At 44.5% G+C, this 26,760-nt stretch overlaps 2 protein-coding genes across 2 annotated transcripts; one reads left to right on the top strand and one right to left on the bottom strand.

Moving 5' to 3' along the window:
- On the top strand, nt 1–12,998 carry LOC119659873 (cytochrome P450 315a1, mitochondrial). The gene is made up of 7 exons (XM_038068191.1): nt 1–314; nt 9,156–9,362; nt 9,419–9,615; nt 9,671–10,011; nt 12,314–12,523; nt 12,583–12,795; nt 12,855–12,998. The coding sequence occupies exons 1-7, from the start codon at nt 133–135 to the stop codon at nt 12,966–12,968; spliced, it is 1,464 nt and encodes a 487-aa protein (XP_037924119.1). The 5' UTR covers nt 1–132; the 3' UTR covers nt 12,969–12,998.
- Nucleotides 12,966–26,715, bottom strand: LOC119659872 (sphingomyelin phosphodiesterase 4). Its single transcript, XM_038068190.1, has 11 exons — nt 26,570–26,715; nt 19,061–19,357; nt 18,490–18,996; nt 14,635–14,894; nt 14,419–14,578; nt 14,240–14,358; nt 13,833–14,169; nt 13,665–13,778; nt 13,470–13,592; nt 13,302–13,410; nt 12,966–13,240 (listed from the first exon to the last, which is right to left on the bottom strand). The coding sequence occupies exons 1-11, from the start codon at nt 26,594–26,596 to the stop codon at nt 13,047–13,049; spliced, it is 2,247 nt and encodes a 748-aa protein (XP_037924118.1). The 5' UTR covers nt 26,597–26,715; the 3' UTR covers nt 12,966–13,046.
- Nucleotides 26,716–26,760: the final 45 nt, after the last annotated feature.

The raw sequence follows: 26,760 nt of genomic DNA, 5'->3' as shown, positions 1-26,760 counted from the left end.
CTAATTGGAATTCAGTTGATATTGTTTCAATGAGGGATCATTCTAACGCAGGCTTAGGAATCTGCCGGGGATTAGAAAGGTACACAGTTTTCGATCAGTTAGAGTGGAAGTGTCGTGATTTAAAGGACAGTTATGTGTTCGAATTCCTACAAGAATTTTATAAGGATATACTCCTCTCATTCGCGAATAATCTCGCGCTACAGTCACTTGAAAACAAAAGTGAATTTTTTGCCGTACAATGCGATACCTGCAGCAAGGCGGTTGCCTATCATTGGAACTACTTTGGATTTGATAGCCGCTGGTTCAGCACCGAAGTAAGTAAAGTTAAATTTTTATGGGAACTTTGATCAAGAGATCTAGTCAGAAGAAAACAATGAACTTTGGTTAATGTTGGTTAGCAGAGTAGTTTTAGTGTAGCTCATCCCACTTTAGTGGGATGAAAAACGTTAACGAACTTGTACCGTACGGGAAGCGAAAAAGTGGAGATTCATATTCTTGGATCTGATTTATATTTCCCTTTACCTTCCCGTATACATTCCATTGCGTGTATGTATAAACAGGACGAGTTCGAACTCCAGCTGCGTCCTATTGGCCAAGGAGAGAGGAGTAGTGCAATTAAGATTTGGGATAACCATTATGTGTAAAAACAGGGCCCCTGTGTGGAGTTGTCAAATCTCCCATCAGGCGCATCCCTTCGTGCGGGTAAGGGAATGCTCGGCGAATGTGTCATGGCCATGCACATGCATGCATCCGGAGATGTGCGTGTATGGGCATGTTTATGTGCAGGCCGGGTAGGTGGGAAGTAAACGCCTACCCGTGGATAAAAATTGGCTATGGGAAGGATACCCAGAAATAAAACCAAACATGGAGGAGCAGAAGAAGAATGAAGTTACGGTGCAGGGTTTCGGAAACCCAGTACCGGCGGTTTTTGGGAGTGAGCAAGCGGGCTCCCAGCCGTCGATATCCAACGACCGCAGCGCCTCAGTAGTGGGAACCTTGGCTACTGTGGCATCTAATGTTACAAGCGTACGGGAGGAACTTGAACTGGCTCCAGTGATGGACCCGTTCAGAAGGAGCTCGATTTTTCCCAGATCCCCTCCCACACGGGCACAAGCCCCCACGATCGCTATCCCCAGTGGGAAGCGTATAGCGGGAGTCTTCGATGAGGAAGAATCACTGACGCCGATTCACTCGAGCGATGTTTTGGGCAATGATCAGTCTGGAGCTGCCTTTACTGCCCTCGGTAAAAAGATCATGGAGCTGTGTGAGTTTATAAAGGAGCGCAGGAACATTCACCAAAATATAAGGGCCATGATAAGAGGCATCCGTTTGACGTACGGCAAGGCCCAGGATGAACGAGGGGGGCGGAAGTCTCCGATTGGAAAAGTGAACCAGGCAACTCAAGTAACGCCGGTTCAAAACACAAAAGGGGAGAAACCGGGAAAGAGGCTGCGCGAGAAGCTGAATGACTCAACAGGCCAGCAAACCCCGAAAAGAAAAAAAGACTCAACTCCCAAAAAGGCGGAGTTCTTGAAAAGTACGTCCGAAGCTGCCAGTGAAAATACTGCAGTGGCTACCTCGAGAAAAGGGATCGAACCTTCAAAGGCGGATGCGGAAGCTTGGACGAAGGTAGAACCGCGGAAAAGAAATTATCGGAGGAAGATTAGACCGGAGGTGATTTTCATTTCCAAACGGGGCGAAGGGTCATACGCCGACATTCTCAGGAAAGTGAAGGCAGACCCCGAACTCACCAATTTGGGAGACAATGTCAGCCGCATTAGACGGTCCCGAAAGGGAGATCTTATGTTGGAACTTAAGAAATCCAAGGATGCAACCGCGGACAAATTCTTAAGCGAAATCGGGAAGTCATTAGGGCAGGAAGCCGACATAAGAGCTAGCAGGCCGGAGATCACTATAATCTGCAAAGATATAGATGAAATCACGACGAAGGAGGAGGTTCGCGAAGCGTTGGAGAAACAGTTCGATCTTGCCGGACTACAAGAGTCAGTGGTGAAAACGCTAAAGAAAGCCTATGGGGGAACACAAACCGCCATCATCAGCCTACCAGTGGAGAACGCACTCAAACTGTTAGCAGCAGGGAGAGTGAGAATAGGTTGGGTTATGTGTCGCCTTAGGGAACAGGTGGCGTTAAAACGGTGCTTTAGATGCCTTGGCTTTGGTCACATTGCGAAGGCACGCACTAACCCAAATGACAGGTCAAAGCAATGCAGGAGATGCGGAGTGGAAGGCCATATCAGCAAGGACTGCGGAGCTGACCCAAATTGTCTACTGTGCAAAGGAAAGCAGGGTGTGGACCATCGGCACATTGCGGGCAGCAGCAGGTGCCCGGACTACAGAAGAGCCTTTAGCACAAATCGCAGATGAGGTTGATACAAATCAACCTCGGCGCAGGATCTACTCGCGCAAACCATCCGCGAGAAAAACATCGATGTGGCCATACTAAGTGAACCATACCGAAACCGCAGTGGTAGCGTTTGGGTCAAAGACCAAACGGGCCAAGCAGCGCTGTGGACTTGTGGAGAACAAGTCTTCCAGGAAATAATGGAGCACCCGGAGGAGGGCTTCATCAGAGCGAAGGTGAAGGGCATCCACATCTACAGCTGCTATGCTCCACCCAGCGCTACACTTGTCGAGTATGAGCGGATGCTTGCTGCTCTTGTTTTGGATGCAAGAGGATGTTGGCCGATCATAATAGGAGGTGATTTCAATGCGTGGGCTCTTGTATGGGGCAGCCGGATAACTAAAGTCAGGGGACGTGTTCTCCTCGAGGCATTCGCGGAGCTGGACGTGGTACTGGCGAATGTTGGGTCTTCGTACACTTTCCGGGGAAGGGGCCTGGGGTCTATAGTGGACCTGACATACGTGAGTGCCACTTTAGCCAGTGGAATCGCTTGGCATGTCAGTGAGGACTATACTCACAGCGACCACCAGGCAATCTGCATAGAGATCAAGGGCGGATGGAGCTCGAAAAAGAGTTCTCGCAGAATGCCGGGTGGTATGGTTGGCTGGACAGTGAAAGCTTTCGAGGGGGACACGTTTTCCGCGGTGCTCAAATCTGACATATCCCTGAATGCTACGGCTGGAGAGAAAGCCACGAAGATCACTCGATGGGTGACGGAAGCATGCGATGCTACTATGCCCAGAAGGCGATTGCTCCCCAGTAGGCAACCCAACTACTGGTGGAACAACGAAATCGCAAGTTTGCGAGCCGCATGTTTTCGGGCAAGGAGGCTTTGCCAGAGGCTCAGGGGAAAACCCGGTGGCGACGAGAGGAGGCACACAAGCAATTGCGTGGCCGCCTAAAGGAAGCCATTCGGAGGAGCAAAAAGAACTGCTTCAAACAGCTGTGCGACCATGCCGACATAAACCCTTGGGGCGAGGCTTACAGAGTGGTGATGAAAAGGCTGCGGAAATCACCCCAGGTGACCTGTCCGCGCCTCCTGAAACAGATTGTTACCACTCTGTTTCCTCACCACGAAAATAGCGGAAGGCAAATTTTTGTCCAGCTAAATGACGGCATAATACCGCCTGTAACTGTGGAGGAGCTGCGGGAAATATGTGGTAGGTTCGGTGACAACAAGGCCCCAGGTTTCGATGGCATCCCCAACCGAGCTTTGAAACTGGCAGTGAAGACCTTTTCGCCAACACCTTCGAGGCGTGCCTAAAAGAAGGAATATTCCCTGCCCAGTGGAAAAAGCAAAAGTTGGTGTTGCTTCCGAAGCCTGGCAAGCCACCTGGAAACTCAGCGTCGTATCGTCCTATCTGCTTGTTGGATACAATGCGGAAGATGATGGAGAGAATAATCTACAACAGACTCCTGCCCATCGTCGAAGCCAGCAATGGTTTGTCGGAACGCCAGTTTGGTTTCCGACGCGCCCACTCTACGGTGGACGCAATTGGCATGGTGGTAAACCTGGTAAAAGGTGCACTGATTTCTGGCGGTTGCTGTGCCGTGGTGGCGTTGGATGTCAAAAACGCATTCAACTCGGCCAACTGGAATAGAATTAAAGGGGCGTTGGCTGACATAGGTGTCCCCGGATACTTAGCGAATTTGGTGGAAAGTTACCTCTCAGACAGGACTCTCTGGTACGGGACGGATGAGGTCCCCAAAGAGTACATTGTCACAGCCGGGGTACCACAGGGATCGGTACTTGGTCCCCTGTTGTGGAATATCATGTATAATGGGGTGCTTGCTCTTCCCGTTCCAGAGGGGACTACGATTGTCGGCTTTACTGATGACCTAGCTGTGGTTGTTGCAGCAAAACACCCAGAAGATGTGGAGGTTTACGCAACGGAAACAGTGAGAGCGGTAAAATCCTGGCTAGAAAAGGCCGAGCTGACCTTGGCGGACGCGAAAATGGAAGCGGTCTTGATAACGAAACGCAGGAAAAATAACACTGTAAAAGTGGAGGTCGGTGGACATATGGTCGTATCAAAGCCGACTATCAAATACCTGGGGGTAATAATTGACACCAAATTGAGTTTTAGGGAACACCTAGAGTATGCTTGCCAAAAGGCAGCCAGTGCCACCACGGCACTTGCAAAAATGTTGCCAAATATTGGTGGACCGAAACATTGCCGGAGGTTGGTGCTAGTCGGAATGGTGCGCTCCATCCTGCTCTACTCGTCGCCTGTGTGAGCAGAGGCGCTTGCAAACTCTCAGAGACGGAAGCAGGTGAATTCGGTTTACCGGCGGATGGCTTTGAAGGTTTGCAGTGCTTTTAGAACCACATCAGATGAGGCAGTATTGGTGGTGGCAGGCATGATCCCGGTTGACATTCTGGCCAAAGAAATGAGTGTCCTGTACAATGCAAGACATAGTGAGGGGCATGCACAGCGTATAAATGCGGCAAGGTCAGAGTCGCTTGATCTCTGGCAACGCAGATGGGACGAGTCTACGAAAGGTCGGTGGACGCACAGGCTCATTCCCAACATTAGGGTGTGGCTTGAGCGAAAGCATGGGGAGACCCACTACCACATTACCCAGTTCCTCATGGGACACGGTGGTTGCTACAGGCAGTATCTGCACCTCTTTGGGTTGGATGATTCTCCGAACTATCCCAGATGCGATGGCATACCGGACGATCCAGAGCATGTGATGTTTCACTGCCCACGATTTGCGATGGAGAGAAGGAGCTTAAACCAGGTGCTGGGCAGGAGTGGGACCCCGGAGAGCTTGGTTACTGAGATGCTGGAGTCCGAGCAGAAGTGGCTTGCGGTTAGCTCCGCAATCATCCAAATGCAGGAGGAGTTGCTGAAGGAACAGAGAAGGAGGAAAGCTGCAAATAGGTGAAGGATGAGTGCCTAAGAGCAAACCTACCCCGCGAAGTAATACCTGAATGGTGGTCCCGCGGGGCTGGGGCTGAAGAGACCGGGGGTGGTTTTTGGTGGGTGTGAATCCCACACGCGCCCGCTGTAGTTCCGCCGTTCGGGCGGTGGAGCTGCGGCGGACGTGTCTTTCTAAGATTTTCCTCCTCCGTGTACGCACAAAAAAGAAGGGCCCGGGGTGAAAATTTCATAGAGAACTGGGTCCGGGGGGAACATTTTCTGGTCCCCTTGTTATCCTTTTCTCATTGAAATCTCTATCTCAGGCTCTCGATAAAGTTCCGAGTCTAAGGGGAAATGCAATACTCCCCTTTCATCAGGCCTGAAGAGGAGTCATTAATTTGGGTGTCTCAGGGATTCCTTCATATGCGAATCTGGCTACAATAAATCTCCTGAGATAATAACATTTTCTAAATCCTTGATGGGAAACCTGACTAAAAGTGATGAAGATTCCTTTTGCAGATATGGGGGATTTATTCGAATAAGCACTTACTTATTTCTGAGAAAGTGGAACTCTGACGAACAGTCCATTTCTTCAATAACTTATTGTTGTACTTTTGCCAAGCTGAACACTAGGTAGACAATTTTTTGGGGTCCTCTGGTTGTAGGGTGGGAGGGATGTATCCTTCATAAACACTGTGGGCTGGCTCTAAACATCTGGGCCGGTTAGATTTTCGCCCACTCACTCTTTCCGTGGCAGTCATTAATTACTGCTGCTTGATACGAAAACTGGGAGTCACGTTCAGGCTCGATTCTGGCTTTGCATAGACAAAAAATATTAAAGTTATTCAGTGTGATAAACTAACGGATAAGTTTGAAAGAGAATGGGGCTGAGTAGGTAATATTAAAATGGACTCTATAAGTCATGGGTGTTTGCATTTTGCATGCTTCGCTGCAACAATAAGTATGATGACAATAAAATAAGCAGTCTCACTGAAAATAGAGGGAAAAAGTACCAAATATGTAATGGCGAAATATGATCTTGGCTACTCACTTTAGTGTAATATTGACATTTAGTGTTTTGGGTTATACTAAATTTACACGGAAGAGGCAACTTTGACCTACTGTAACTTTGTTAGTAATAGTACAATTTTCTAAAAAACCTGGAGATATCAGACTTCTTATCACTTATCGGAATGGGAGGTCTGATTTAATTGTAGATCTGACTTTTGTCAGCCCTGTTTTGGCACGTAATATGTCCTGGAAAGTTAGCGAGGACTTCACGTACAGCGACTACCCGGCAATCGCGACCTATACGCCGAAAGCCAAAATCGAAAAGAACACTAAGATTTTCTGAGAAAACAATGGATGAACAAACATTCATGGAAGTGTGGCTAGACCAGCCTAGCAAGCCTAGATATGAGAAATTATCAACGGTCTCAAAGTTGTATTCTCCTATCTTTATTCTTCCCGTTTGACCAGTGCAATTTCATGTTGTTGGTTGGTTGGTTTTCGGTGCAGCCCAAGATCGCGCGCCAATCACCGCGTGCTCGATCTGGATGAAAGCAGTCTGTACGTCTCGGGTCGCTCTTCCCATGATGTCGATATCATTAACATAGGCCAGCAGTTGGGTGGACTTAAAGGGGATCGTACCCCTCGCATTTACCTCAACATCACGGATCACCTTCTCTAGGGCCAGGTTAAAGAGGACGCATGATAGGGCATCCCCCGGTCGTAGACCGTTGGTGTTGAAAGCTATTCTGCTGCTTTTATCTAGCCTCACGCATTGATCAGAGTCAGCCCAGTCAGTCTTATCAATTTCGTTGGGATACCGAATTCTCTCATGGCCGTGTACCATTTTACCCTGGCTATGCTATCATAGGCGGCATTAAAGTCGATGAAAAGATGGTGCAACTGGTGTCCATATTCCTACAGTCTTTCCATCGCTTGCCGCACCGAGAAAATCTGATTTGTTGCTGATTTGCCTGGAGTGAATCCTCTTTGGTATGCGCCAATGATGTTCTGAGCGTATCCGGCCTAGCAAGTACTCAGCAGCGTGATACCTCTGTAATTGCTGCGCTGCGTGATATCTCCCTTTTTATGTATGAGACAGATAATGCCTCTTTGCCAATCGTCAGGCATTGATTCGCTGTTCCACCCTTTGAGCACAAGTTGATAAAAAAACTTGTTGTAATTGGTTGCCACCATATTTAACCAATTCGGGTGTAATTCCATCGGTTCCTGGCGACTTATGATTTTTAAGCCGATGAATTGCACGGACTGTTTCTTCTATACTTAGTGGTGGCAGTATTTGTCCGTCGTCTTCAGCGGGCGGGACCTCCAATTCGCCCATGTTCTGGTTGTTCAGTAGCTCATCAAAGTATTCAACCCATCGCTCCAATATACCCATTCTGTCGGAAATCAGATTTCCCTTTGTCTCGGCAGGATGAGCATCGAGGTGTATAAGGCTTCATCCTGCTGACTTGTTGGTAAAACTTGCTCCCTGTACTTTTCTAGTTCACGGACTTGTTGGCTCACCCAGGCTTCCTTCTTCCGTCTGTGAAGTACCTTTCTGTCCTCGTGATGGTTCTCTGCGCGTGCCCGCGTTCTTTGCGAATGCAACATTACTCGGTAGACAGCATTATTCCGTTCCGTAGCTAGTTTACATTCATTGTCAAACCATCCGTTCCGACTCTTTTTGCGGTTGGGGCCAATTATGTTTGTGGCTGTATCAATGGTAACATTCTTCAGGTGATTGTGAAGATCATTTGTTGATGCTTCATCTCCAGAATCTCTGTTGGCTGCGGTTATTGCAGCATCCATTTCGCCCTTATAGGTGTTGCGGAGGGTTGTGTTGTGAATGGCTTCAGTGTTTATTCTCACCTTATTGTCAGAGGGAATTGTGGTGCTGTTGTTATTCGAGCTCGGAGCACCATGCCAACGTGACATTCATCAAGCCTGAGAGGTGGCGGCGTTCGATCAACACGTGGTCAATTTGGTTGAAAGTGGTCCCGTCTGGGGAGGCCCACGCATGTTTGTGGACAGTTTTCCGCTCAAACCAGGTACCTCCAACAATCATTTCGTGCCATACTGCTAATTGAATAATCCGCATTCCGATATCATTTGTATTTTGATGTAAGCCTTGAGAGCCAACCTATCGCTTGAATACGGGCTCCGTCCCTACTTGGCTGTTAGACTCCCCGAGTATGATTTTCATATCATATCTGGGACAGGCTTCGAGTCTTCGTTCTACTGCCTCCTAGAAGGTATCCTTCTCCGACTCTGCAGTCTCCTCTGTAGGGGCGTGAACGTTAATTATATTATATTATATATATTTCTAAATTTGCCTCCCAAGCGCAGAGTGCATAGCCGTTCGCTTATGTTTTGAAAACCGATAACAGCAGGTTCCATTTTTTGGCTGACTAAGAAACCTACTTCGAGCACATGGTTTACTGGATAGCCGCTATAATATATGGTGTAGTGACTCTTCTCCAGAAAACCAGTCCCTGTCCAACGCATCGCCTGTAACGCTGTTAAATCAGCTCTATGTTGGAATAGGGTATCGGCTAGCTGCTTCATCTCTGTACAGATAGCGCACGATCCATGAGAAAATGCGCAAATCGTTATTCCGTTGTCGTTGCCGGGTTCGTCGTTTTGTTGTCAATCCAGTCCGACGCTCGTATTGTGGCTTCGTAACTTCGGTTTTCCATGTAGGGTTGTCAGCCCTACCCAACCCCAAACCTGGAGGACTAGTTGATACAATTTGTCCCGTTTTTAGGCGCCAATTAGATTTACGCCCATTATGATTATTCCAAATCCTAGTTGCGATGTAGTATAAATATTCATATCCTTCTGACATAAATTTTCAGATTACATAAATTTATAGATGGAAGACATCAGCTCCTTGGCCCAATATTTCGAGAGCCGTTGGGTCCAGCTGAAATAGTTTTCCTATCGTGTCCGAAGATGATGAGATCAGTTTTTCTTTACGAAGGACAGTTTCCAGCGCATCCTTTGCCAGACGCTTGGGTAATTTACAACAAGAAGCACGGTTGTCGTCGGGGCTTGTTTTTTATGTAAGACCGATATGTTTAACTAAAAAAAAAATGTTAACGAAGCTACTTCTTCTTAGGAACGGGGAAGAATGGTATAATAATAGGCGAGTGATGAATCCACTGCTGCTCAATGGAGATGAAAAATACGCGAAGAAATTAACCTTGATAGCTACTAAAAGACTGATACACAAATGGAAAGAGTTGTGTGAAAATTCATCACAATATTACGAGGTCAAAAATTTAGAGAATGCTCTTTATCGTTGGTCTATTGATGGTAATGCACTTTGTACTAACAATGCACGTAAATTGTTGTAATTTTTCATTTCCAGTTATTCTGTTCGTGATGTTCGGCGATACTTACAACAACGCTTCTCCTGCACTTTTGACGAAAATGGAGGAATTTTCAAAAAACATTTATAGAATCTTTGAGGATAGTTCGAAGTTGATGACTTTTCCAGCAAAGATAGCTGAATTTCTAAATTTAGATGCTTGGAAGCAGTTCGAGACGAATGTTACCACTGTATTGGAGTTAGGAAATCAGGTGATGGACCAATCGATGGTGGAATTTTCCAATGGAGACGGAATGTTGGCTATGATGTTACAACATGGAATGCCAGCAGATACCGCCAAAAGAATCATTTTAGATCTTATTATTGCAGCAGGCGATACGGTTAGTGGTAACCTATTTAATGTTTTAGATTATAAAGAAGTAGTTTTCCAAAAGAGATCTGGTAGCATAAAGGACTGGGTTTTAGTCTACTTTTCAGGAAGGAGACACGACCGGCTTACTCCAGCTCAATCTTTACATTTTCCCATTTATTTACGTTTTAACCATTTCTAAGGCATTAATTAGGCACATGCAAGTTTACTTTTGACCTGTGAGTTGTAGTTTAAGAATGCTTTCTTATTGTAAACTGTACACGGCCATGAGAGAATTCGGTATGCCGTCGAAATTGATAAGGCTGACTAGGCTGATTCTGACCAATGTGCGAGGCCAGACAAAAGCAGCAGGATCCCTCTCGAGACCACTCAATATCAACAAACGGCCTAAGACAAGGGGATGCCCTATCGTGTGTCCTTTTTAACTTGGCCCTGGAGAAAGTGATTCACGGTGCAGATGTGAATGCGAGAGGCACTATTCTACCCATTTACTGGCCTATGCTGACTAGATTGCCATCATGGGAAGAACTACCCGAGATGTGCAGTCTACCTTCATCCAGATCGAGATCTGGATGAAGGTAGACTGCAGCTATGACGATGAAATCCACACACGGTTGTTGGCTGCCAACAGAGTCTATTTCAGCTTACAAAACTGTTTAGGTCGAAACGGTGAGAAAAGTCAAAGCTCTTACTGTACAGGACAATGATCTTGTCAGTCCTCATATATTCCTCGGAGACCTGGGTTCTTAGCAAGAAAAATTGCGAGCTCTTGGCCGCGTTCGAGAGAAGAATCCTCCAAAGAATTGGACGATTGGACGATTCCGTAGCCTACATAACGACGAAATCTATGAGCGATACCACGACCGTTTGGTTGTGGATAAAATCCGGCTCAACAGGTTACGGTGGGCGGGTCACCTAATCCGTATGGATGAGGATGATCCAGTCCGGAAAGTCTATAAGGGCAATATCTATGGTAGAAAAAGAAGATGAGGCAGACCTCAGCCTGAGATGGAGCGATGGCTTAGGTCAGAATGCCAGACAGATTTCAGGGATATCAAATTGGTGGATCTCGCCGTAAAATCGGGGTGTCTGGAGTTCCTTATTAAGGCAGGTCTAGACCGGATATCGGTTGTTGCGCCGTTGATGATGATGATATAATGCTTTTTTTCTCCAATTCAAGAGAAAATTCCAACTGTATAAATTTGACATTCTGTGGCTAGCCGAAGTGATATGATGGGACTCTGAAGAGTATTCAGGAGCACTTCACCACTATTCTGAATTGCATACAATCTGTTGAAGTTCCAACTCCTCCGCATGGCAAGCCGCCATAACATGGAAATGGAAACGGAATACTCTTCCAAACAGAAGTGAAATTATCCTTGTCCCCAGTGCACTCGAATGAAGTAAAGCCGCCGGCTTTGATTGTCCCCTTGTGGAACTTTCTGTGTATTTTTTGCTGTCTTTACAGTTGTTGTTACGATTTGTTACAATACTTCCACTCATTCGCAAATGCTGGACATCAGAAATCTTTGACAATGAGGGGAAGAAGAGAGTGACTGGTAATATTCCGAAGAAAGGTAATTGTCTTGAGTGCGACAACTGGAGAAGTTCTTGTATTTGTGTGCATGCTGTCGCGAAGATATTAGCTAAAATCATTCTGGAGCGCATCAAGGAACACCTCTAAAGCTTCCCGAAAATCTAATGGCTATTGCCAGAGTGGGATATAATGACGGTAAGAGGTAGAGGAATCTCAGAGGAATTCGAAGCCCAAACAGAATTCACCAGGGTTGCATTTTGTCACTGATACTCTTCTGTGCTCATTCTCGGTGAGGTTCCTTATGCTGTCTTGGATGAAGGACGTGAATAAGTTCAATGGACAATGTTATCTTTCCCCAAACACCGTAAACTACGCTGATGACAACTATTTGCTTTTTTACCGAGTTAGGAGGCAAGCAGATCCAGATTAAGGATAGGCAATAACAAAATCAAGGTTCTCGGTTTCACTGGTCATCGCACCTGTTCGCATTAATGGGCAGAACATCGCGTGAGGTGATTAATTTGTATATTTAGTGTTATTTCTGCTCACGGCGGCACGGAACTTGATGTCGCTCTCCCCAATAACAGTACTAAATCTGCTGTTTTGTTTTGTCTAAAATTTGAAATTGCAACTATCCCAGCACTAGCCTTACGCTGAGACTTCCACGCCAGTTTGTATCTGTAAAATTGATAAAGGTTCTCCCCTAATGATGTCTCTTAAAATTTTTTTTGTCTCTATGATTTTTCTTTTCTTTTTTAATTTTATTTCATTACAGACAGCATTTGCAAGTATCTGGGCTTTATATTGCTTAGCTTCAAACGAGCAAATACAAAACCAGGCCCGCTCCGACGTATGTAATAACGAAGATCATAAGTACATAAAGGCAATAATTCGAGAGACGCTCAGGTTGTACCCAGTAGCCCCATTTATTGGGCGATTTCTAGCCAAAGATGCTCTGATCGGAGGATATGAGATTCCAAAAGGAGTAAGTAGAAAATCGAAAAAAAAAATAGAAATTCGTACTCACATATTTTTTAATTTTAGACTTTAGTTATTTTGTCTTTATACACATCCGGTCGGGATGAGATGAATTTCGTTGATGCAAACCAGTTTATTCCGAATCGGTGGTTACGAAATGAGAGTGGAGAATTGTGCGGAGTTCACCATCCCCACGCTACACTGCCCTTCTCTTTAGGCAGTCGGTCGTGTATTGGCCGGAAGATTGCTTCCCTTCAGATGCAGTCCTTGATTGAGCTGGTAAGATTCAATGTAATAGGATTAAACGTCCACGTTCCTCACACAAAGCGTTTTCATAGGTTGTTTCTAGCTTCCGACTAAAATGTCTCAATGATAAGCCTGTGGATATTATATTGCGATTAGTAGCGACGCCAGATTCCGAAGTGAAACTAGCAATAAAACCCATAGAGTAACTTTATATAAAAACATTTTTATTAATTCAGTTCAAATATAACTTAATACACACTCGTACGTTACTGTTATATATTTCGCTAAGAAATCAATGCCATAATAATAATATACATAAATGTAAGAAATATTAATATTAGCAGGCCCAGGCTGGGGACCCCCCAGAGAGTCTGTGCAATAAAACATGATATTGGAATTATAACGAGAGTTTTGTATGACGCCAGGAAACGGAGGCATAATCTTGGTGGTAGTTGATTTTCACACAATATGCTATAACCTGGAAAGAGCAGATGGTAATTCAATGATTGTTCACAATATTAGGGCCTTCCATATCCTACCTTTAGATTTATCAAAGCGCTGCACAGCCATGGGAGGATTCAGAATTTGACGTGCTATTTTGCCCCATATGTCTGTTCTTTGGAAATATTCATTCATATCGCGGGCGAACTGAGGAAAGAAAACGACTTCGATGAAACTGAAATTGTGCTCAATATTGTGATTCTTACCATCATATTCAACTTGCAGGTGACTTGGTGCAGAAATCTCACTAGAATTGTACATTCGTGCGCCTGAATTGGTAATAGGGCTGGATCAGATGTGATTTTACAATGCGTTATGCAGTTTCGCATCTGAGTAATGGAAGTAAAAATATAAAACAACATATATTACAACCGAATAGCTATAAGCGAAAATCTATTTACTTGCGCAGGTGATATTCTAGATATATCCAATTCGTCAGTGGCTGACAGATCCAAGTCAGAATAGTTTACCTCCCTGGGTTCAATATGCTCAATCGAAATGTCTGGTAAATTTACCTAGAAATTAAATATAGTAAATTAACAGCAAAAGTAAAACGTACAATAATTTACGTCAAAAATGTAAGATAGCGACTGAATCGCAATATCAAGCACATCGGGTATCTTACGAAGTTCTTGTAGCTTTAATTCTTCGTCAGTCATATCCTCGAAAAGTTTGGACAAGAAGTGAGCAATGTACTTAAAGAAGCCTTGCGTTTCACGTTTTATCGAAGTTTCTATGCTTTCGATTTCCTGCATTACATACATCTTAGATATGTACACTTTCTTGATGAACTGCTGGATTTGAGCTTGGACGTAATCGCCAAACATGTAAATGTAAGAGCTTTCTTGGAAAAATTTACTACTTCCAAAGGTATCCCATTCTGGTGGTGCTTCTATCGAGCGCGAACTTGAATATTCAAATGATAAAATCGAGTATTAAAATGATGTTCATCCCAAAGCTGCTAGACTATAGATACCTGTAATAAATTGTCCTTTTTGGGGATGTTTGGGGTGTCATTGAAACATTTCCGATATTGTGAGATGCTTTTTCTTCGCAATAACGAAGCATTTGTGGCAGCGTACTTTGACTAAAAACCTGTTAAAAATATTATTACAAATATAAGCCATGTTCACACTCAACAAAAGGGAAACCTACTTTGATAAGACGATGGAGCATTACACCATTTCGGAATGAAGTGAAATCAAGCCTCTCAAAACGGGGCAATATTTGGATGAATATTTGTGTGTAGATAACCAAGTTTTCCGAAATGAATTGTTCATATTTTGGATTTATGGGGGCTTCATAGCTAGTGTTGCTGCAGAAATAATTCCAATTATAATTTGTACCTTAAGTCACTAATTCAGGTCTTACCTATAGTTCCTATCAAATGTATATCTCCAAGGTTGGATGTAACTCAACCAAAGTTCTAAGACGACGGACATTGAACTATCCAGTGGCCATCGTGCAATAATGCTTTTCAAGAACGGGTAGATTCTAGCATTCATCATTGGTTGTGCTAACTTTCTCAGCGATGCCATTGATGTATTATCCAGTTCTGCTGAATTTCCAAATGCGTGTAGTTGTTTAACCAAAATCCGCACGACACGAATGAATTCACTGCTTGGGAGGTCCTGCAATTTAAATATAGCTTGAGTTTTTACAAATCTAAACAGGCTGGCCTGATACTATTTCAAACAAAGAACTTCGTCGGCGCGCAGGCCAGTTACCGACGGACGAACTGATCAGAAGGCGGAAGTGGCAATGGACGCGACTAGGTTTAATTACGCAATTGTGGGGGAGTCCAACCTCCTGGTGGCCGACATTGTTAAGTCGGCCTCCTGCACCTTATTGAAAACGGAGCTAATCAAGCGCCTGTCGTTAAGTGAATCAGCTAAGCTGGATCACTTGCTGGCAGGTTTGACGATGTGCGATCGAACTCCCAGCTAATTGCTTCGCGAAATGAGGCAATTGGGTGGGAGCAAGATTGACGGCGATTTGATGAAGTCTCTCTGGCTGCGACGGCTTCCGGAGGGCACCCAACCAGTCCTCACGTGCGGCAGGTCACGAGCTCGCTCGCGGTCTACTGCTCGAAAAGGGCGATCGGGTAGCAAGTCGTCGGGACAATCTACGGACCGAAGCATTTGTTGGTATCACGTAGATTCGGCGATAAAGTACCGCTCCTGTGTAAATTCGCGTCTTCCACAAAAAACTAGGTCCGCGGGGGTCCTGGCGACGCCCATCCAGAGCACAGCGCCATGTCGCCTAACAATTTATGACCCACTCAGCAGGCGCAGTTATCTGATTGATACTGGTGCGGAGGTTTCAGTTCTTCCCGTACCCGGGCACCATTGGTTATTCCCGCAACCCTTAAAACTCGCGGCGGCAAATTTCTCGCGAAATAACACCTACGAGTACAGGCAAGTGACCGTGAGTCTTGGCTTGCGTAGGACATTTACGTGGCGGATGTCAGTTTCCCCATTTTAGGCGCAGACTTCTTGTGCCACTATGGGTTGCTGGTGGACTTGCAGAACAGGTCCCTTATAGATCCCACGACTGGTCTTAATTCGTCATACCAAATCTCATCTCACCTCACCAACAACTTTCCTTACTTTTGGAGTATATTACTGACTCTCGGGTTCGGGCACTCCTCCAAAAGTTCAGCCAGATTACTACCGAATGTAGTCTCTCGAAACCAGCTCCCCTATCTCCTCAAAGGTGCATCCTCTATCATCCCAGAAGTTGGCTATTGCACGGAAAGAATTTGAGCAACTTGTTCAACAGGGTATCTGCAGACCTTCAAACAACTGTTGGTCTTCCCCACTCAATATGGTCCCTAAGTCAAACGACGAATGGAGCCCATGTGGGGATTATAGAAGGCTAAACGCACAGACTGTTCTAGACTGATATCCAATTCCGTTCATCCACGACTTTGCGCATCATCTCGCAAACTGCCGCATTTTTTCGACTTTGGATTTAACCAAGGCATATCACCAAATCCCTGTAGTTCCAGAAGACATTCCAAAGACGGCAGTATGCACACCCTTTGGACTCTTCGAGTTCACGCGGATGACTTTCGGGTTGTGCAATGCGGCGCAAACCTTTCAAAGGTTCATTCACTTGGTCCTGCGAAACCTCGACTTCTGTTTTGTATTTGGATGATGTTTTGGTCGCTTCTTCCTCAGAGTCTGAGCATTTAGCCCATCTCGAGTGCATTTTTCAACGTTCAAACGTTGATAAATGCAAGCTCCAGGTGAGATTCCTCGGCCACTCCATTTCCTCTGACGGAATACGGTCAGATCTAGACAAGATGCAAGCGATCTCAAGCTTCCCGCGTCCGAAAACCGTGAAGGAGTTGAGAAGGTTCTTGGGCATGCTAAACTTCTATCGTCGTTTCCTGCCCAAGGCCGCCCGACACCAGTCCGTTTTGAAACCCAAATACGACTTAGCGCATTCAGGCATCAGGACAACAAATCGGCTAGTCACCGAAAAATACTTCTGGCCCTCCATGAATAAGGACATCAATACCTGAAAGTGTAAGATCACCAGGCATGTAAGAAAGGAAGTGGGCTCATTTCCCCGCTCTACCAAGCGGTTCCACACAATACACCTTGACATCGTAGGCCCTTTGCTAGACTCGCACGGTTTCAAGTATTGCCTCACAATCATCGACATGTTTACGCGGTGGCCTGAGGCAATACCTCTGAAGGACCTTACGGCGTGATCTTGTGCCGAAGCCCTCTGTCGAGAGTAGATCCCTCGCTTTGGTGTCCCTGCAGTGATCATCACTGACCAGGGAATGCAATCTGAGTCCATCCTTTTCTCGGAGTTAGGCAAACCCCTGGGATTCAAACGCCAGCGAACTACGGCATACCACCCGCGATCCAATGGGATGTTAGAGCGTTGGAACCGGATGCTGAAAGCCGCCATTATGGCTGGCGACGATCCTACGTTTATTTTAAAATGTCAAGGATCAGAATCGAAAGCAGTTGCTAGCGACATTCATATCTAATATCTAGAAGAATCTTACAATCAAGTCGTACTAAAAGTAAAATGCCAAAGAAACTAGAGTTGAAATGTGTCCTGGATCTATGTGTGCGAAGCAGGGTTCTTAATTCTTCATTGCTGTTGTTGTATTATAAAAAGAATCGTTGGCGCGACAATCCAATCGGAACAGAGCCTTGAATGGTTAGAACATTTCATTCAATACCGTAACGATACACTACAGCACACTGTATTTCCCTGATTTAGCTCAGGTATTCATTCATAGCTGGGTCGACTAGTATCCAACACCCAGTCACGATACAAATCCCTCAACCACCAGCGAGATTTGAACCGCGGCCTTCCGTATGACAACCACGGAGCTATCCGGACACATTTCAGCCTTTCGGTGGAAATATTTTCCTGCCGCCCGTTGAAATCCTCCTTGAACAGTATGGGCGAAATGCAGTGAAAGACACAGTGAGGTCCAGTGAATGGCTTTTCCAGTGATTTTTTTTACGGTATCCACCCTAATGAAGACGTGTGTGCAGGACTTTAATTCTTGGGCGATGGTCGTTGGGTGAACATGTCTAAGGTTCTGATGGATTTTGCTGAGAAATACGAATCGAAGTGGGATCACTCTCGACTTCCGAATCCAGGAAACATTCACCTGACAACCGTAATGGGATGCCGAATAACAGCTCTGCTGATGGCACGTTCAGGTCTTGTTTGATACTTGCCCGGAGACCGAGGTCAGTTACGATTGTTTTCTAAACACATGATAGCGCCCTTGAGAGAACGTTTGATGTCAGATGATATGAGGATGTTCTGGTTCGCTTGCATCCCAGTGTTTTGGCTAAGGCAGTGAAAAGTGGCGATTCAAACTGGGTGCCTTGGTCTGTGGTTATAACCCTAAGCGTCCCATAGCGCCACGGAATCGGCAGACTGGTCTGCCAGTGGTGTCTGTCTAACTTCGTCCAACAATACTGCTGGAATCTTCCGTCGGTCACCTCGAATGGCTGGTACGGGTTTTTTGTGTGCCGGCTGACTTTGGCGCGCTGACAACGTAGGCAGTTACGAGTCCATTGCATTACATCCAGCACTCTAGCCACTGAGCCATATGGACATTGCATTGAGCATAAACACATACACATCAATGAAATCATTTCGCTGAATCAAATATTTTCACATAAATACTCAGTACTCATAAAATATGGTTAAGAAAAATATCTTTCATTTATTACTCACCCTGTTTTCATCAACGTCAAATCGCATCCATCCATCTACAAAGAAATACAAAACTGATTCCGTTCGCCAAGCATATGCTCGAGGTGATTCAGGTGTTCTGGAGACCGATTTGTTTGGTGCCGTAAAGTGTGCCAACGGTGACAACGTTAAGTATTTTGGTGATCGTGTTGGTTGAAGTGGCTGCACAGGCATTGGTTGAGCAACTTTTACAGTTCCACATATATTCGTTGGCATTACAATTGCATCTGGATTACTTGGCATAAATGCACATAAATAATCCGCAGTTAAATAGAAATATGCGGTCTTCGAACGTTCGTTGTGCACATTGAGGGCAGCTGGAAACATTTTGTGCAATGGAACAGTTCCATGGATAACGAAATTAAGGATGAAGTAGTCAAATGCGTTCAAGGAAAGTGATGTCACCGATCGTCTGAATGGATCTATATTGAGTAAATCCGCATAAAACATTGAGTACTGTCCATTTTGCAGCATTTCAACCATTTTATGCTAGGAAATATAAGAAAAGCATAGAATTTATATGAATGTGGAAATTTTAAAACTACTAACTTACCGGTAAGATTTCTGTGTTTAGCTCAAATTTTATAGCATCATTTAGGAGTCGATAGCATAAACGAAACATCGGTCCCAATGGTATAAAGAAGTTGTAGAGAACATCAAAGTCGTGTGGGTTAGTTTCTCTTGTTGTTGTCCTTAATCCCCAACCCGTGCCTCCATTTGAACTGAATATAGAACTAACTATAGCTGGATAGACATCCTGAAGTTCTCGAATGCTACATCGGTCCACCAGAAGTCCCAATTCGGGACATCTGTGCATAACCGGATAGTTGAGTATTTCTAAAATACGATTCTACCAAAAATATTTCAATTAAATCCTTTATTATTTATTTTAAATTTACAGTAATTATGTTCCTCAAAATTTCCCCGTTTCCCCGAAATTTGATACAAGCCATATTCTGTATTGCTTTGCATAAAAAAGCCGAAACATTTTGTGAAATAAGCCACTGAAGCTACAATTACTGCTCGTATATGATATCAACGTTTATCGACTTCTCTCTAGACACTAAATAATTAGTTCGTCCTGGGTCTCGAAAATTGTAGAAGAATCTATTGCAGAATTGCAGGTTTTGCATATGCGAGCCCATATAATCAGACCAGCGCTACGAGAACAAGTCTTCCATATTGAGTTAGACAGTAATAGCGCCACCTGGAATGCACAGATATCACTACCTTTTTCTCTGATCCTTTTGTAACGCTATGCCACTATACGAGATTATAAACTAACAAGGAGTATATCTGGGGCATTTCAAAAGAACTAATAGCTATTATTAGAGCGAGATAAGATGGCGCAAAACATCGTATATTGTATCGAAGTAAGTTTCCAGAGGAATTTATACTACAAACTAGAATCCGGCGGGATTTCCATTTGGCAAAGATACAAAGATGGTAGTTTTGTAGGTGGAATACGCTACACTAGTTTTCGTAGTCCGCAGATTACGCTTTGTTTCTAAGTTTATCTAGCATTACGCTAAGATGCAGAGTCAATCTTTGGCTGCAAAGTCGATGTTGATTGACGTCTGGTATTCAGATTTTCGTAGTGAACAGTATCGTGTCCGTTTTATGTTTACAGCACGTAGCCCATTGATATACCTCATCCAAGCTACGTTATTTCACCTTCACCTTCAGTTCCTTCACGTCCAGAAAGGTGTCAGGTGCAGTGAATTTTCCGCTCAAACGTACTGACTATTTTGTGAAAAGTTGTCTCAGTCAATTTTGCTTCCGTATAAGGATACTGAGACTTGGTTATAGGCGATCTATCCAGAGTCACCCTAATATGCAGTCACTAATATTTACCTTAATATGGATAATATCATCATGCAACCCAAAAGACAATGCTAATGACATCTAATTTCTGTCACCTAGCCTTGGCCAGATCGTTCTGGATTTGGATAAAAGCGCAAGGGAAATCAAATTGAAAATAAATACCAACGAAACCAAGGATTTTTCGTGTCTGCATTAATGCGCAGAGTTCGAGGAATTTCATCAGGGTACGGGTAAGATACGTGCGAATTGTATCCTTGGCCCAAATGGAAGTAGCTTCGCAAGATGGCGTTAGGTACTTCATAAAATTTATCGACAATTGCAACAAGTGGTGCACGGTGCGCATTCCCAAAAGTAAATCGAAAGCGAGCGTGCCCACACTTCTTTTTGCTTACCCACTCGGCGCGTGATCACTTCTCAACCAAAACCAGCGGGCTACTGCTTCTCAGGTCAAGCCCTCTAATACCAATTCCAACCGGTACGAGATCTCTATGGTGTACTGTCGCATGATGGCAAAAATATCTTCATTACTTTAAATATACACCCTGTATCAAGTTCGATGCCGTTTTCGGCAAAAATAACCGTTCCCAAGATAAGCAAATTGATCGACACCGCCAGTGTTCTGCACAATTATACAAACAGAAGGAATGCGATGATCAGTTAGGATGAAAGTTTTGGTTTTGTTGGTATTTATCTTCAATTCTTTCCTTCTTATACAAAGTGCTTCAGATACACTTCCTGTTGAGTTGCCGACAGCTTTTTCGAAGTTGATGAAAAGTGTATGAAGCAGAGATCTGAGCAAAGCACACTGCTCCACAATAATCCATGGTCAGTGCAGGAGGGTCCGCTGTGGAAGCCTCTCTGATCTTTGTCGGTCAAACTTATGGAATATTCGCTCTTTTGCCTTTCACTTGAAAATAGCAGCTCTGCAGAAACTGGAAGCGGCAAAAAGAGCCATCTTTTCTTATCTTCGTCGATTCATTTCCCCGTTTCCGCAGATCTTACGGAGCCCCTTCAGGACATGATTTGTACCATCAATATTATCTGGAGAGCTATTAAAGATGTCTGTCGTCGGGTCAGAAATGTACTTCTCTCACTGCCGAATCATAGCCGTATTACGAAAATGGACTGTGGAGATGCTTTCTGTCACTACAAGCATATGCGGACGTAATACAAAGTGAAGGTAAGCAGGCACCCGGTGATGATCTCGCTCGAGGTCGATGTTAGCGACTATCAAGTTGGGCACGCCTTGAAGACAATTCCTGAGTCCATTGGCCGCAATATGGCCAGTTGAAACACAATTATCCCTATGGCAGGCTCAGTATTCGAACAATGTTTTGCCAATGACGGACCAGCGGAAATGAAGGAAGCTACAAACCTCTCACCTAAAGACTGTATTTCTCTATAGCATATTACGAGCAAGTTGTTTTATATTTTACCTTGGTATTCAAATCAGCTATAAAAATAGTAATGTCGCCTTTAAGAAGCCCTTCCTATGGCTCGGTTGCCCATAGTTTCTGTTGGTGCATAGCACTGTACTATTGAGAAGTTCGTCATTCTGGACTGGAATTCCACAGTCTGTTCAAACATCATCATCACTGACACAATTCAGACTTTTGGGAAGAGCAGCAGGACTAGTAAGATGCCTGCAAAGTTAAAAAACGAGAATGCTACCCTGATTTGGCTGACCGAGCCAGAAGCTTCTGAGCCCCACACGTCTGCAGAGTAGCAATGCGAGGAAATGTTTACACAGAGCAACTTAAAGGATGATCGCCTCGGATATATCACGAATCTTCGATCCACTGGGTGTGATTGCACCCATGATAATGTCCTTAAACTGCTCCTTCAGGAACTGTTAGCACTTAAATATGGTTGGGATGCGGCTGTTCCTTGCGAGTTGCAGACAAGGTAGTGCACTTATTGAAAAAAGTTGCAGAGATTAGAGAGGGTGAAGATCCCAGGACATGTGTTTATTCAAGAGGTTGGAACGTCAGTACGTAATTTACACATTTGTAGAGGCTTCGAAAAAGCAGCAGCTAGAGTATACGTGAGACCCATGAAGGGTGACGGCCTGTACCCAAAACGTCAACCGGCGTCTAAAAGCAAATCTTAAAGGAGCAACTCCCTATCTACGGACGGACTCTTGGATTGCACTTTGTTGTATTCATTCCCAACATCGACATAAGTCATTCACTATCAAATAACGACCAGTGGCGGCATATGAAGTCAACTAACAATCTGGCAGATGTTCTGTCAAAAGGAACATCTCCAGAAAAATTTCCCGAGAATTACTTATATTCCACGGGCCATTGTTCTTGCTTGGGCGAGAATCATTGTGGTTCCCGATCTTTAAGTCGAGCAAAAACAAGGAAGAAGGAAAAGAGAAGGAAGATAAGACCTGCAATCCCGATATGAATAGGACCCGTTTGGAAACGAATACAACATTCCAACTCGTTCGTGATGCTTCATATGGTTACCGTGTATTCTTCGTTCCATAAATCTTTCGAAACGCGAGGATCATGACGTTAAATTTCCAAGAATTGCTAGAGAGCCTAAGGTGACTGTGAACAATAAGCCAATAAGTACCGAAGAATTGAACGAATATGCATGCAGGATCATTGGCAATTACAAGACAACGGTTCTGACCTTTGAAAGGGAAGAATATAGCGCGAGTTATTGTACAACAGTGTACCTATTGTATAAAAAGCAAGGCCAAGGATGGCTGGTCCATCGCATCTGAGCTCTGATAAGCGAAGAGCTGGGACCCAACACTGTGGCTCAGTGAATTCTTTAATCGGGTTATTCAAGGAGGAAGAACACCATTTGACTGGCGAGAAAGTACCACTGTTCCAATATGGAAAAACAAAGAATTGCCGTCCGATCCGGTTACTTTCCCATACCATGAAAATTTTTGAATGCATTCTTCACAACCGTATTCGCGAAATTGTTGAAATAACCGGATTTGTCAAAAATTGCGGAACTACTGACGCAATATACCCTGCGTGGTTGCCCATGGAGAAACACCGTGAGAAACATAACCCTCTTTACGTTGCATTTCTGGATCTAGAGAAAGCGTTTGACCGTGTGCCGCACGAACTCATCTGGTATGCTTTGCGACAACACTTAGTGCCAGAAGAACTCGTGCGCTGGGTTCAATTGCTCTACCACGATCCGAACAGTAAATTTCGAAGTATGGCGGGTGTATCAAAACCGTTTCGTGTCTCTGTTGGTGTTCATCAAGGAAGCGTCCTCTCACAACTCCTCCACTCCTCTTTGTTCTTGTTATGAACATCGTCACATGGGATACCCAACGTCCAGGGCCCTACACATTGCTTTATGTAGATGATGTTTTCCTAGCATCTGATAGCAAAAATGATCTCGAGCAACTCATTCGAAAATGGAATGTTCGCCTCGTGCAACACGGTCTTACATTGAATCAAAACAAAACTGAATTTTTGACGACCAATCCCCATGAAACAGGCACAATCACTGTCAGCGGCAGTGATCTGCCCAGAACTGAGCGATTTAAGTACCTCGGGTCAACGCTATCAGCTAATGGAGAACTGCGTTATGAAATTGCTTCACGCATTAACGCACCCTGAGTGAAGTGGCGTTGCGTAGCTGATGTTCTTTGTGATCAACGAATGTCTTAAATCTAAAATTTACTGCAATGTCATCCGTCCTGCCGTCCTCTATGGTTCTGAATGTTGGCTAACTATAAAAGACAATGAATGTCGTTTTTCGCTAATGGAGACGAAGATGTTGCGTTGGACTAGTGGCGTGACACGTTTTGATCACATTCGAAATGAGGATATCGGGGATCGTTATGGGGTTGCACCGATCGTGAAAAAATTGCGAGAGAGGCGTCTTCGATGGTATGGTCAAGCAATTCGTGCTAACGAGAATTCACTTGCCAAGATTGGACTGAACATCGAAATCGGTGGTAAACGACCAAAAGGCAAGCCGAATCAACGGTGGCTTGATACGCTGGATGGGAATTTAAAAGCCTCGAGATTGCACCCAAATCAGGCATTCGATAGAGCCAAATGGCGAAACCGATCACGACGAGCCGACTCCGCTTGTGAACGGGGCAAAAGCTGAAGAAAAAAAAGATTAAATATGGAGGCGACCAATTACACCAAGTGGTTCATCAATAGATGCTCAAGGTGTGGCACAGCGAATCAATGCCTGACGACTGGCAACGAGGCATTATTTGTTCCTTACATAAAAAGGGGGATATCACGCAGTGCAGCAATTATAGAGGTATCACGTTGCTAAGTACCATCTATAAGATATTTTCTGCTATCTTGCTAGGCCGGATAACTTCATATGACTAGAACATCATTGGCCCGTACTTCACTCCAGGGCAAATCGGCAACAGATCAGATTTTCTCTCTGTGGCAAGCGATGGAAAAACTACTGGAATATGGCCATCAATTGCACCATCTTCATTGACTATAAAGCCGCCTATGACAGCATAGCCAGGGTAACAGCCATGAGAGAATTCGCTATCCCGACAAAATTGATAAGACTGACTAGGCTGACACTGACCAATGTGCGAGGTTCGATAAAAGCAGGCGCTATCCCGACAAAATTGATAAGACTGACTAGGCTGACACTGACCAATGTGCGAGGTTCGATAAAAGCAGTAGGATCACTCTCGAGACTTGAACGGTCCAAGACAAGGGGATGCCTTATCATGCGTCCTCTTTAACCTGGTCCTGAAGAAAGTGATTCGCGATGCAGATGTTAATGCGAAAGATACCATCCTCTTCAAGTCCACCCAACTACTGGCCTACACTGACGATATTGGCATTATGGGAAGAACAACCCGAGATGTACAGTCTACCTTCATCCAGATCGAGCAGACGACGCGAGATCTTGGGCTGCACATTAATGAAGGCAAGACGAAGGACATGGTGGCAACGTCAGCGCCAAAATCAAAAGAACGAACAATATGGAATCGCACTGGTCAAACGAAAACAATAAAAATAGGAGACTACAACTTTGGCGCCGTTGAAAATTTCTCCTATCTAGGGTCGACAATCACAACAATGACAATGAAATCCACGCACGCTTGTTGGCTGCCAACACAGCCTATTTCAGCTTACAAAAACTGTTTCGCTCGAAATGTCTCACCATAGTGTCAAAGCTCTTACTGTAAGTCTATGATCTTGCGAGTCCTCATGTATTCCTCGGAGAGTTGGGTTCTTAGCAAGAAAAAATGGGAACTCTTGGCTGCGTCGAGAGAAGAATCCTCCAAAGAATTTTCTGCCCCCATACATGGACGATTCCGTAGCCTACATAACGACAAACTCTATGAGCGATACCAAGACCGTTTGCTTGTGGATAAAATCCTGCTCAACAGGTTGCGGTATGCGAGTTACCTAATCTGTATGGATGAGTATGATCCAGCTCGGAAAGTTTATAAGGGCAATATCTGTGGTAGAAAAAGAAGACGAGGCAGAGCCTGCCTGAGCCGTGGCGTAGGTCAGGACGCCAGACAGCGTTTAGGGATATCGAATTGGAGGACCTCAGCGCAAAACCTTCCTTACTAAGGCATACTGGTTGTTGCCCCGTTGATGATGATGACTCTTCCTTCTGAAAACGGGAGCAACAGATAATAAGTTTGATGTGCCGTGATTGAATATTTTCGGAGTTATTGGGCCACTAACGTGAAATTTTCATAGAGCAGTTTTGGACTTTTTGGTAAGAAAAGATGCAGGAAAGAGCAACCGCGAAATCACTAGCCTTCTGCCGCGATTTTCAAACAGCTGTCTGATAAATGGCGGAATAATGCTCCAGGAGTTGCTTTTGTTAGTTAACTCGTTGCCAAATAACTGTGTCGTTCGTGTGGCACCGCATTTAATCTCCATCAGTTTCACAATTCTATTATTTCATTCATTTTTCTCCGACTTGAATTATCCTGTTAACAAGATTAAAAGATTCACAGAAGACAATACGGGGAGGAATCAGTGCTTTTTTATTTCTTCATGCGGCAAGCGGTTGGGAAGCCGGTCTAGAGTTGGTGATAAAAAGTATTAAACGAAATAACTCATTGATTAGTTCGAAAAATATATATGATAAAATGATATAATGCGTATCCTTATGTAGTTTCAAGCAGTTTAAACTTTAATTCCTAAACAATGGAAATGTGCATTAACTATTTGCCGACGACTCAGGAGCAGGCACACTAGAATTATTAGCAAAGCACTGCCCCCACAGCTAATTAGATACTTACTCCATAATTCTCATTATAAAAAGCCATTTCGATCAATGCATTATACACTTTCCACACACCAATTTCACTCTTTATTGCAATTCCGACAATTTGACAATACAATGTTTACTACTTTGGCGCGAATCTCATGGTCCCATGAATGGCATTCGTTTGACAATTTTCCTGATATTCGCGAGTGTTACCAGTTTGAA

This window comes from Hermetia illucens, chromosome 6 (genome assembly GCF_905115235.1).
Source record: "Hermetia illucens chromosome 6, iHerIll2.2.curated.20191125, whole genome shotgun sequence".
NCBI classification, from domain to species: domain Eukaryota; kingdom Metazoa; phylum Arthropoda; class Insecta; order Diptera; family Stratiomyidae; genus Hermetia; species Hermetia illucens.
This window is presented reverse-complemented; position numbering and strand designations above follow the sequence as displayed.